The sequence below is a fragment of the Lepus europaeus genome, chromosome 5 (genome assembly GCF_033115175.1).
Source record: "Lepus europaeus isolate LE1 chromosome 5, mLepTim1.pri, whole genome shotgun sequence".
Taxonomy (NCBI): Eukaryota; Metazoa; Chordata; class Mammalia; order Lagomorpha; family Leporidae; genus Lepus; species Lepus europaeus.
In genome coordinates this window covers 108,975,001-108,987,386 of record NC_084831.1, presented here as the reverse complement: position 1 = coordinate 108,987,386, position 12,386 = coordinate 108,975,001, and the positions used below count along the sequence as shown (strand labels likewise).

Sequence of the window (12,386 nt, the reverse complement as noted above, 5' to 3'; positions counted from 1 at the left end):
AATCTTCCGCCTGCGGCACCAGCATCCCATATGGGCAACGGGTTCTAGTCCCAGTTGCTCCTCTTCCAGTCCAGCTCTCTGCTGTGGCCCGGGAGGGCAGTGGAGGATGGCCCAAGTGCTTGGGCCTCTGCACCCGCATGGGAGACCAGGAGGAAGCACCTGGCTCCTGGCTTTGGATCGGCACAGCGCTGGCAGTGGTGGCCATTTGGGGAGTGAACCAACGGATGGAAGACCTTTCTCGCTGTCTCTCTCTCTCACTGTCTAACTCTACTTGTCAAATAAAAAAAAAATTCACAGAACAGAAATTGTGAAGCAATACAAAGAGTTCCCATATGGCCCTTACCCAGATTCCTCTATTGTTAACATCTAAGTGTTAAATAGTTGTCACAATCAATAATGCACACACAGGTTCCCTTATTATTAATGTCTCATATTAGGATAATAGTTTATCATAATTAATGAACAACCTCTTGAGCTCTCTAATGCCCCTATTGGTGTGAGTATGTGTGAAATTGCACTCCGAAAACACACACAGTATTGTGAAACATAATGATATTTTATTTGTTTTATTCCAAGTAAGCACATTTAACCAAATTGGAAATTATATCATTATCAAAATCAGACAGAAAATCCCACTAGATAGGACTTCTGAGGTTTGGTGCAGTAGTTTGTCTTGACGGTCTCATGTGTGCAGTCACTATAGTCAGTATTACACTTGCCACACTTACAGCTTACAGCAACAGGATAGGAGAAATAAGGAGTGACATGGTGTGGGCACCCTGGTATTTCTACAGTCCTGTAGATGAAGTCTCCATATGTACAAACATCCTGGGAGAGGGCATATTTGGGAAGAAACAGCTTGCCATTGATATCCTATGGGAAGAATAGAAAAGAGAAAAATGTGATAAGACTTTAGAAAACATGGAGATAACAGAAATACATAGAAATCAACTCATTCATATTCTTTTGTCACAAATATGAAAGGCAAGGATTCCTTGGCCCCATCCCCCAATACCAGGTTACCACATCCACACTGAATCCTATAAAGGCAAAAGTGACACCCTCCTCCCTTCTATCCTTGATCATGGGAACAAGACAGAGTTGAAATAAATCAACTGTCAAATAAAAAAAAAAAAAAAAACATGGCAGGGACGTACATCCAGCTAAAAGAAAAATGATTCATTCGGTGGAAATATAATGCAGACATTGCCTTTAGGATTATGAGAACCGAGCTAAGGATTGTGCCTTAGGAAGGGCTTTTCCAGAAGTACATTTTTTCTATAATCTGTGGTTCAATGCTTAAAAGGCAAGTTATCAACTTATCTGTACCCATTGTTCTGAGAAAAGTCACATAATACTGTAACCTGTGCCCTCCATTGGATTTGGGAAATGAGGTTGTGATATATTTCATTTCCTTTCTAGATAGGCATCGACTGCTTCATGTAATTTACAGCTTAAAGAAGTTGATGAGCTACATACCCGTGTCATGCAATATCCAGCACAGATGGTGGTGTTGATGGTTAGGCAATAAGCACACTCTGTCCTGTCTACATGCATTGTATATTCAGTTGGAATACAAAAAGACATCGTTTGTCCACATGCGAGGCCGAAAAGAATGGACATCAGGAAGATGGCAGTCATGCTAAGTCAGAGATAAAATGAAGGAACCTATTACATATATCCTTCAGGACATTCAAAGAGGGTACTTCAAAAAGTGGGAAACACACATTACTTTTCAGTTCCATTTTCCATGAACTTTGGCACATCTCCAATAATTAACAAGTAGAGCTACTGTTACTGAACGCCCACTTTACCTGCCCTATATGAGGTGTTTTTATCTGTTCAAAATTTGCAGTAACCCCCCATTTATAAACTTAGATGTGGCTGTGACCCCATAGTATGGGAGCCCACAGAGTGGAAGTGCTGCTTGCAAGTTCCACTAAGATCCAAAGGGCAGGGAAGTGTTAAGACCTGAAACACCATAACAGAAACATGGCAGGGATGTACATCCAGCTAAATGAAAAATGATTCATTCGGTGGAAATATAATGCAGACATTGCCTTTAGGATTATGAGAACTGAGCTAAGGATTGTGCCTTAGGAAGGGCTTTTCCAGAAGTACATTTTTCTATAATCTGTGGTTCAACGCTTAAAAGGCAAGCAAACTATTTGATCATAGTCAGCATATAAACCAAGAAAAGCATAACCCAACTCCTGTACTACCTCAGCACCTGTACTGTGGCATGTAATTCCACCTACTGCCTGTGAAGGGAGACATTATGAAGCTAAGGAAAGTCCATGAAAGTTCAACTAAAATTACCACTGGTGTTAAGAGGGCAAACTCAGAAACCTTCCTTCTGAATCCTCAGAGTATGCCCTCAAGGTTGAAAGAATAGAGTTGCAACAAATAAAATATCACCTTACACAATCTATGCAATTCATTCTCTCAAAAAGATTAGAGACAAAAACTATAGGTTGACGCAATGAGAATAATGCAGTCAAGAAGGACAGATCCATTATGGGTTATCCAGCACTATGCAATGTTTTTTTGCTGCATGGAAAGGGTCCTCTGTGCCCCAGGAGAAAGTAGACATGCACCTTAATAGAGCCCATCTTTACCTTTGCCCTGTATGAGGTGGAGAATGTGTGCAGTAGTCACTGGACAGCATAGTGATCTGGCTGATGTTGTGTCTTCGTTATTTTAGTTCTACTCAGAGAGGGTAATCATATTTCACACTTCTCAATGTAAGCTGATCAACTCAAAGATTAAGAAGATTTTTTTTCATTTTACAAATACTGTACAGCTAACTAGGTATGTTTGGATTTTTTCTTTCCTTGTCAGTAAAGAAAATACACACCTTCATGGAGTAGTATTATCTGTGAACACAAATTTGCTTCCCTGTTCTATTCAATAAATTACCATTCACTGACAATTTTTACTCATCCATCAAAAAGGTATCAAGGTCTTCTCAAATCGGTCATGTACATACACATATGTAGCTCAATAGCATATATGAGCTGCATACTCTTCATTTACTGAAACCTCAGAGACTTTCAGTTTATCAGAATTTTGTCTTCAATAAATTCATAAGGAAAACTGGAAACCACATTACACAGGTTATCAGGCACTTATTTTAAATGTCAACTTCCAGAGTTTAGTGTACATGCTAATCAATCTCTTCTTCCTAGAAATGACAACTGCAGAACAATGGATATACATATAGCAAGCATATAGGCCAGGTACTGAGAGACATAAAATGCATAAGATACAGTCTTTGACCTAAGGAGCTGACAGTCTAATAGAGAAGCTAATTATGAACAAAAAGTATTAAAATACAGACTACTCTAAGTGCTATGGAGTCTAAACAATGACTGAGATAGACAATTATCAAATATTTCCTTATGTTATTTCTGCATACACAAGCAAGTGAACAAACCCATTTTAGAAGACCTTTTTAGGGCCGGTGCCACGGCTCACTAGGCTAATCCTCCGCCTTGCGGCGCCAGCACACCGGGTTCCAGTCCCAGTCAGGGCACCGATCCTGTCCCGGTTGCCCCTCTTCCAGGCCAGCTCTCTGCTGTGGCCAGGGAGTGCAGTGGAGGATGGCCCAAGTCCTTGGGCCCTGCACCCCATGGGAAACCAGGAGAAGCACCTGGCTCCTGCCATCGGATCAGCGCGGTGCACCGGCCGCAGCGCGCTACTGCGGCGGCCATTGGAGGGTGAACCAACGGCAAAAAGGAAGACCTTTCTCTCTGTCTCTCTCTCACTGTCCACTCTGCCTGTCAAAAAATAAAAAAAATAATAATAAATAAAGAAGACCTTTTTAAAGGTTAAAGCAAGAAGGATTTTCCAGCAAACTTTCAAAAATAAATATTGTATATTCAGTCATCCCTGTGGGTTTCTGGCATTTGAATTAGGGAAGGAGAGCATAGGAATTTCTTACTCGAGGAGTCTGGTCTTCTCAGGTGCTTCAAAAATGTGAGCTCCCTTGACAGTACAGCTGGTTCCATGATCTTAGACACAAACCTAGAGTAACCCTGAAGGATCCTAAAATAGCAACTGGGTAAATGATTTAAAACTAATCCATCAGGACCATGACGCTCTTGCCTGTGTAGACAGTCAGCCACTGAGTTTTCACCACAGGAAATAATTAACTTTACATATTATAATTTCTAGCTTAGGATTCTACATAAACAGATGTGTGGTGACCTAGTGGCAAGAATATTGGTCCAGAAATCAAGGGACAGAATTCCCTCATGGATCTATGAGAGACTGAAGCTTTTCCTCTGCCAGTGCCTTACTCCTCTGCAAGGTACACCTGACTCTGAAGTTTGGTACAGCAGTTAAGATGCGCTTGGCATGCTCACGCCCAGGGTCAGGACTCCTGGTGCCCCAGGTTCCGGCTTCCTGCTGAGGCACACTCTAGGAGGGTGGTTGGTTCCTGCCACCTATTATATGTGAGACCGGGATTGAGCTGACAGCTCCCATAGGCATTTGAGGAGTGAACCAGCTGATGGGAGTTCCCTTGGGGTCTCTCTGTCTCTCTTGCTCTCTCTCTGTTAGTCTCTTTCCGTTTCTCAGCCTTTCAAATAAAATAAAATTGTAGGATAAAAAACTGTGTTGGAACTTCTTCCCCATTGTTGCTTTATTCATTATGGGCACACTAATTTCTGTGAAATTTCTCGAATAAATGTAGAACTCTCAACTAAAAACAACAAAAATTATAATTGCTGCACTACCAACTATAGTACCTGTACAACTTTGTGGAATTTAGAAAGTATGAATGATTCTTTCTCCTTTACTTCTTTATTATAAATAGTAAAACTTCCACATCTATAAAAGGTGGGCTTAGAACCAAATGAGGATCATGGGGGTCTCTGCAGCACTCAGGGTCTGAGACTATGTGCTACACTAGTGTCAGATCCCCAGTCTAGGAGTCAGTGATCAGGAATTCTGCTTCCAGATTTAATTGCAGTTTTGTGTAACTGAGCAATATACTAAGAGACTACTTCCAAAAGTTTGTGGAAAATGAATTTAAAAGTCTGAGTTTATTTTGGTGCTTTTTAAAGTCCATGCATAGTTTTTCACAACGTGCATTTTCTGCATATTATGAGAACAAATTTTTGTAACAAAAATTCTTGACAACAAAATAAACTCATAGTTTTGATTCCACCTTCCATAAACTTTTAAAATCTCCCTTGACCTTTGTACTTTGATTTCTTGCATGCCCCTTCCTAAAATCATAAAAAGAATAAAACAGTGCACATGAAGCACTCGGGTGTTACATAAGAAAAGCCATATAACTGTGTGACACCATATACATTGATGTTAATACCTTCCTGTAAGATCTGCCAGTTTCTTCCTTATTGCCTCCTGTGTTCTCTCCGCAACGTACTTGCATTTTCCAAAATCCTCATAAACAATTTATTGAGCACCTGAACACAGAAGACTTGATTTCAGGTAGGCCCTAAATAATGAGAGATGATTTCTTCAGTGACATGGCTAAAATGTTCACAATTTCCATGTTTTTCCATATTCAAAGATGTGTTCTTTCCTTGGCCCTTTTCTCTACATTTTCTCTCTTCTCTGTGCTCTCATTTTTTTCATTTTATTAAACACATTTCTCTCTGCTCTGCTAATTTCCTTCACCAATCTTTTCTCCTCCAGCTCCTTAGTATGCTATGAAAAAAACTGATGAATAATCTTGGAACTTCCACAAAGTAGTGTATTTTTCTGGAGAGCTTTTTAAACATACAATAAGGAGGGTGTATATATTAGACATTATCCCATGGGATTTAGCTATTAAATAAATAAAAAGACCTGATACACAGCATGTCACTTCTACAGGCACTCAAATCTGAATTTACTCTAAAATTTCCAAAAAGCATATAAAAATTCATTGAAATACAAACAGGAGAAAGCCATGCATATCAGTCATCCTTCCTTGGTTAACTGACCAGTTGCTTCTCTTCTGTTATAGCAGTGGAATTTTTCTTATCTTTATGTACATCCTCTACTCACCTTCACACACATATGAAGAATCTGGGAAATAATTAAAAATTTTTAGAGCTCATTGAAGCAAAGTTATGTCTCAGAATTTGCAATTTTAAATGAATGCTAAAATGGTAACAGTAAAAGATAATCAGAATAAGAACATTTCACTTCACAGAGCTTCTCATTTGGGACACCTACCTTTGCATTGGAGAGCTGCTGCTGTGATGACCCAGACTGGGAGCTCTTGGTTCATTTTATATCCTTCAGCATAATTCCCCTCTGAGCTTCTTGTTTATATAATTGCATTTGAGTTGCTGCTTTCTTATCTGCCAAACATCTATTGAAAATTCATACCAAACTCCAAATAAAATGTGTTTAGACAAACAAGTTCACAGTATCGTCCCCTGGAAACTCTGACATTACTGAAGCATGCATTTTCCTATCTCCCATTTCAAAATAAAATTACTCTCTCAAATATAACTCTTATTAATATTTGCTAATATTAATAAGGGATAGACCCAGAATGGGAAAAAAACAAATCAGAAAAATTGAAAGTCTTAACACATCATTGAAGTAAGTCTCGAGGATGAGAATTTGGGGTTTGCATGCTCCAAATTTTACCCACATGTTCATATATAAAATTATTCCTCATCTACAATGCAAAGGTAACATCTTTATGGAAAACCAGGGCAACCAGCACATATGTTACTGATTAAAACACAATTTTAGTTAATTCAACATTCCCCTCCCCACTTTGGATTTTAAACAATAAAATTTACATGTGTGCTGGGGCTAATCTTTGGCACAGCAGTTTCAAGATGCTGTTTGGGATCCCAACTCCACTTCCAATTCCAGCTTCCTGTTAATGTATACCCTGGGAAACAGCAGACTCAAGTAGTTGGGTCCCTGCTACCCATGTGGGAGACCCAGATCCTGGCTTTGGCTGTGTCCAGCCCTGGCTATTGTAACATACAAGGTGTATGCTAGTGAATATACTCTCTTCTCTCTCTCTCTCTTTCTCTCTCTCTTTCAAATAAATAAAAAAGAAATTTTTAAAACAATTTGCATATGTGAAATGATGGGTATTTAAGTAATATGGTCAAATGTGGTGGGATGTCAAACTGACCTGCAGTCAAAGTTTGGCTCTGCTGTTTATTGGCTACATGATATTAGAATATTGGCTTGATCTCTCTTTTCTTCAGCTTCTTCACCTATTAAAAGGTAATAGCGGGGGCCAGCACTATGGCACAGTGGGTTAAAGCCCTGGCCTGAAGCGCCGGCATCCTATATAGGCACCGGTTCTAGTCTCAGCTGCTCCTCTTCTGATCCAGCTCTCTGCTATGCCCTGGGAAAGCAGTAGAAGATGGCCCAAGTCCTTGGACCCCTGTACCCACATGGGAGACCCGGAAGAAGCTCCTGGCTCCTGACTTCGGATCGGTGCAGCTCCAGCCCTTTTTGGCCATCTGGGGAGTGAACCATCGGATGGAAGACTTCTCTCTCTCTCTCTCTCTCTCTCTCTGCCTCTCCTCTCTCTGACTTTTAAATAAATAAATAAAATAAACTTTTTTTTAAAAAGGTAACTTTTTTTAAAAAAAAAGTGATGTTTCTATAAAACACTTAACCTGGTGTCTGGCACATACATGTTTAATAAATGACAGCTATTTTATAAAATTCAACACATTTACTTGACAAATATTTAGTTACAGTGCCTAGTATGTAATAGGCAGTCAGCATCAATAGCTGTGGGAAAGCACAAATAATTATTCAGATTTTGGAACCAATGTATGCTTTTCTGCATCCCCACAGCTATAACTCAGCTTGACTCCCTCCAACCCCTTCTCCTCCCTATACCTACAGTAGCATGTCAAAAATGCAGTGGAGATTTCCCATTGCCCTCAGGAGAAAATACTCCACTCTCACTTACTCAGTATCATCTATAAAATCCTTCATAATCTGTGTTTGCTCTCCAGTTTCATCTTTTCCCATCATCTATCCCTCTCCCTATCCTCCCATATCCTTTCTCTGCTTTCCGTGTTTTCAGCCAAACTGAATTGAGTTCTCCAAATTAGTCACAGTATCCTTGGCCTTTTCATATATCACTGCCTCTGTCTAGAACATGTGCCTGACGTAACTTCATCTCACCAGACTCCTGCTCATCTTTTGTGGCCTACCTGAGAAAAATCCCTTCAGCAAAACCTTCCCTGATGCCCCAACGTCTTCTTGTGGTTAGTGGTTTCAGGAGAATTAGAGAAAATGTAAACACTATCTGGCACGTATTAAATGCTTACTAGATCATAGATAATCTCATTGGTTATTCATAACCCCTTGTGTCTGCAATTGCCAAAGTTTTTTGTGTTAATTAAAGAAAAAAAAATGAGACTTAATATAGGTGAGTCTCCCCAGAGGATGATGGAGAAGTCTGGGCTATGCTAAAAGAATACCTTCCAGAGCCGGCGCCGCGGCTCACTAGGCTAATCCTCCGCCTTGCGGCGCCGGCACACCAGGTTCTAGTCCCAGTCGGGGCACCGATCCTGTCCCGGTTGCCCCTCTTCCAGGCCAGCTCTCTGCTGTGGCCAGGGAGTGCAGTAGAGGATGGCCCAAGTGTTTGGGCTCTGCACCCCATGGGAGACCAGGAGAAGCACCTGGCTCCTGCCATCGGATCGGCGCGGTGCGCCGGCCGCAGCACGCCTACCGCGGTGGCCATTGGAGGGTGAACCAACGGCAAAAAGGAAGACCTTTCTCTCTGTCTCTCTCTCTCACTGTCCACTCTGCCTGTCAAAAAATTTTTTTAAAAAATTAAAAAAAAAAAAAGAATACCTTCCAGGAGGTCAGTGCTATGGCATAATAGGCTAAGCCAGCATCTCTTATGGGTATCAGTTCATGTCTTGGCTGCTCCTCTTCTGATCCAGCTCTCTGTTACAGTCTAGTAAAGCAGTGGGAAGATGGCCCAAGTGTGTGCATCTCTGCACTGCATGGGAGACCTGGAAGAAGCTCCTGGATCCTGGTTTGGCCTAGCCCAGTGCCGGCCACTGTAGACATCTAGGGAGTGAACTAGTAGATGGAACATCTCTCTCTCCATTTCTCTCTCTGTAACTCTTTCAAATAAATCAATAACTCTTTTTTAAAAATTTAATTTAAAAAAATTTATAATTAAGCAAAGAATGATTCGGGGATCAGTCAAGCTTCAGACCCATAAGAGGGTCAGGGGCCTCACTCGGGATTTGGGCAGGTAGGATTTATGGACAGACAGTGGAAATGAAGTACAGAAAATGCTTGGTTGGTTACAGATCACATTCACCTGCTGGCTGCCATGATTGACTCCAGCTCAGTGTCTGTCATTAGCTGAGACTCAGCTATTTGTTACAAAAAAAATACTCCTCTGTTAAATATAAGAGGGGGAATAAGAGAGGGAGGAGATGTATAATTTGGGGCATGCTCAAGCTGACTTGCCCCAAATGGTGGAGTTAGAAATGTGCCAGGGGGACAGGCACCACTGCTCACTAGGCTAATCCTCCTCCTGTGGCGCCGGCACACCAGGTTCTAGTCCCGGTCAGGGCGCCAGATTCTGTCCTGGTTGCCCCTCTTCCAGGCCAGCTCTCTGCTGTGGCCCGGGAGTGCAGTGGAGGATGGCCAGGTCCTTGGGCCCTGCACCCCATGGGAGACCAGGAGAAGCACCTGGCTCCTGCCTTCAGATCAGCGTGGTGCTCTGGCCGCAGTGCACCGACCGCAGCGGCCATTGGAGGGTGAACCAATGGCAAAAGAAGACCTTTCTCTCTGTCTCCCTCTCTCTCACTGTCCACTCTGCCTGTCAAAAAAAAAAAAAGAAAAGAAAAGAAAAGAAAAGAAAAGAAAAGAAAAGAAAAGAAAAGAAAAGAAAAGAAATGTGACAGGGGATTCCAATACAATCCCATCAAGGTGGCATGTACCAATGCCATCTCACTAGTCCAAGTGATCAATTTCAGTTCACAATTGATCATACTGATAGGACTAAGAGTCAAAGGGATCACATAAACAAGACTAGTGTCTGCTAATACTAACTGATAGAATCAAAAAGGGAGAGAACGATCCAACATGGGAAGCGGGATACACAGCAGACTCATAGAATGGCAGATGTCCTAAATAGCACTCTGGCCTCAGAATCAGCCCTTAAGGCATTCAGATCTGGCTGAAGAGCCCATGAGAGTATTTCAGGCATGGAAAGCCAAGACACTCTGGCAAGAAAAAAAAAAAGAGGACCTAAATGAACGATCTCTGCAAGTGAGATCCCAGTAGAAAGAACGGGCCATCAAAGAAAGAGGTACTTTTCTCTGAAGGGAGGAGAGAACTTCCACTTTGACTATGACCCTGTCTGAATAAGATCGAAATTGGTGAACTCAAAAGGCTTCCATAGCCTTGGCAACTCATGACTAGAGCCTAGGGAGATTACTGATGCCATAAACAAGAGTGCCAAATTGTTAAGTCAACAACAGGAGTCACTGTGCACTTACTCCTCATGTAGGATCTCTGTCCTTAATGTGTTGTCCAATGTGAATTAATGCTATAACTAGTACTGAAACAGTATTTTACACTTTATATTCTGTGTGTGTGCAAACTGATGAAATCTTTACTTAATATATATTAAATTGATCTTCTGTATATAAAGATAATTGAAAATGAATCTTGATGTGAATGGAATGGGAGAGGGAGTGGGAGATGAGAGAGCTGTGGGTGGGAGGGAAGATATGGAGGGGGGAAGCCATTGTAATCCATAAACTGTACTTTGGAAATTTATATTTACTAAATAAAAGTTTTAAAAAAAATACTCCTACATTAGCCTTTCAGCTAAGCACAAAGTCAGGTTGCAGTTCATTACATAGGAACTCATAATACAGGGATACTTTTATGTGGTGGAATGAGAAGGCCATGGCAAGATGGCCACTGGCAAGCGAGCATCAGTTACTCAGGAATGGCTTTGGAAACCACCTGGGAAACCACCTGGCAACGGAGCCTGCCTTGCAACAGGCTGTGATTGGTTAGGGCATAAACTGCCCCTTGACCGGATTGGCTGCCTCGGCTATATAAGCTGCTGTACCAACTGAAATAAATGAGTCTGTGGGCTGCTCACCTCTGGCCCACTTTCACCCAACTCCCGGTGTCTGTGTGGTGACTCCGCGCCTCTTGCCCCCACCGCACTTCTCTCAAAATGAATCCACCTCAACACTTTCAGACCAAATTTAATTTAATTTAACAGATATGTACTAGGAATAGCCAGTTTAGGGACCCCCAAGTCTTAGAAATGTGAACTGTTATGTTGCAAGAGAATCCGAAAAATAGGGAAAGAGAAAATGAGAATGCCAAAAACTTAACCTTCTTCAAGTGATTCCAGGCAAGATATTAACACAGGAGTAAGGTAACTGGAGAAAAATGTGAGATGTTTGTTTCTAATGGAACTAGTGTCTCTGTTGTACAAAGCATTGATTTAGAGGGGCCTGCATTGTACACATTGGGTTAAGCTGTCACTTGTGACGTTGGCATTCAGGATTGGAGTGTAGGTTTGAGTCTCAGCTGCTCTGCTTCTGTTCCAGCTTCCTTCTAATGCACCTGGGAAGGAAGAAGATGGCCTAAGTAGCTGGACCCCTGCCACCACGTTTCTTGTTATTGGCTTCACTCTGGCCATTTGGGAAGTGTTCCAATGAATGGAAGATCTCTGTCTCTGTTGTTCTCTTTCTTGCTTGGTCTTTCAAATAAATAAACAAATGTTTTTTTAAAAAAGCATTGATTTAGGAATGCAATGAATATGTATATACATATCCATGGGAGTATATATAAAAATACATAGTATAACAATATATAATTTATTATGTATTACATATTATAAACTAGGTAACTCATGTACACTTGGTATGTTATGAGAAGAAATATAATATATATAACATTTTTGAGTTGTGACTGTTTTTTTAAAGGAGCACTCATGTAGGAACTTGTACTGTTAAAATAATTCAGGTAGATTTAACTTGCATTTCTGATGCAGATTTACTTTCCCACCTAAAATAACTGTGAACAGGACAAAACTTAGTGGTTCTAGGTATATTGGATGTCAAGTAACAAAAGAAAATGATCCCAGAGTTGGCAAACAAGCCAGGGAGTGCCAGTTTAATGCCCACAGAAAGTTTCTGGTTCATGGTATGGGGAGGGGTACCAAGGCAGAGGCCAGACGCGTCACCAAATGAAGGAGATGGATCTAGGAGTCTATGAAGTCCAAGGCAGACCTGAGTTCTCAGGAAAGGATTGGAGGTGAAAGTGCTGCACAGAGGATTAGGGAGACATACTGAGGATCTCTGAGTACTTAGCTAAAACCTGATAAACTTGTACATGTGAGTAAGCCTGCTGCGACTGGGGTGAAAACACATGAA

The 12,386-nt window shown here is 41.3% G+C and overlaps 1 protein-coding gene across 1 annotated transcript; it reads right to left on the bottom strand.

Moving 5' to 3' along the window:
• Positions 1-618: 618 nt before the first annotated feature.
• Positions 619-1,641, bottom strand: TSHB (thyroid stimulating hormone subunit beta). The gene is made up of 2 exons (XM_062193500.1): positions 1,480-1,641; positions 619-873 (listed from the first exon to the last, which is right to left on the bottom strand). Exons 1-2 carry the CDS (start codon positions 1,639-1,641, stop codon positions 619-621), a joined length of 417 nt encoding a protein of 138 aa, XP_062049484.1.
• Positions 1,642-12,386: the final 10,745 nt, after the last annotated feature.

Coding starts and splice junctions, on each gene's coding strand:
- TSHB (XM_062193500.1), bottom strand. CDS start 1,641: ATGACTGCCATCTTCCTGATGTCCATTCTTTTCGGCCTCGCATGTGGA. Junction 874..1,479: donor CTGGATATTGCATGACACGG/GTATGTAGCTCA, acceptor TTCTTCCCATAG/GATATCAATGGCAAGCTGTT.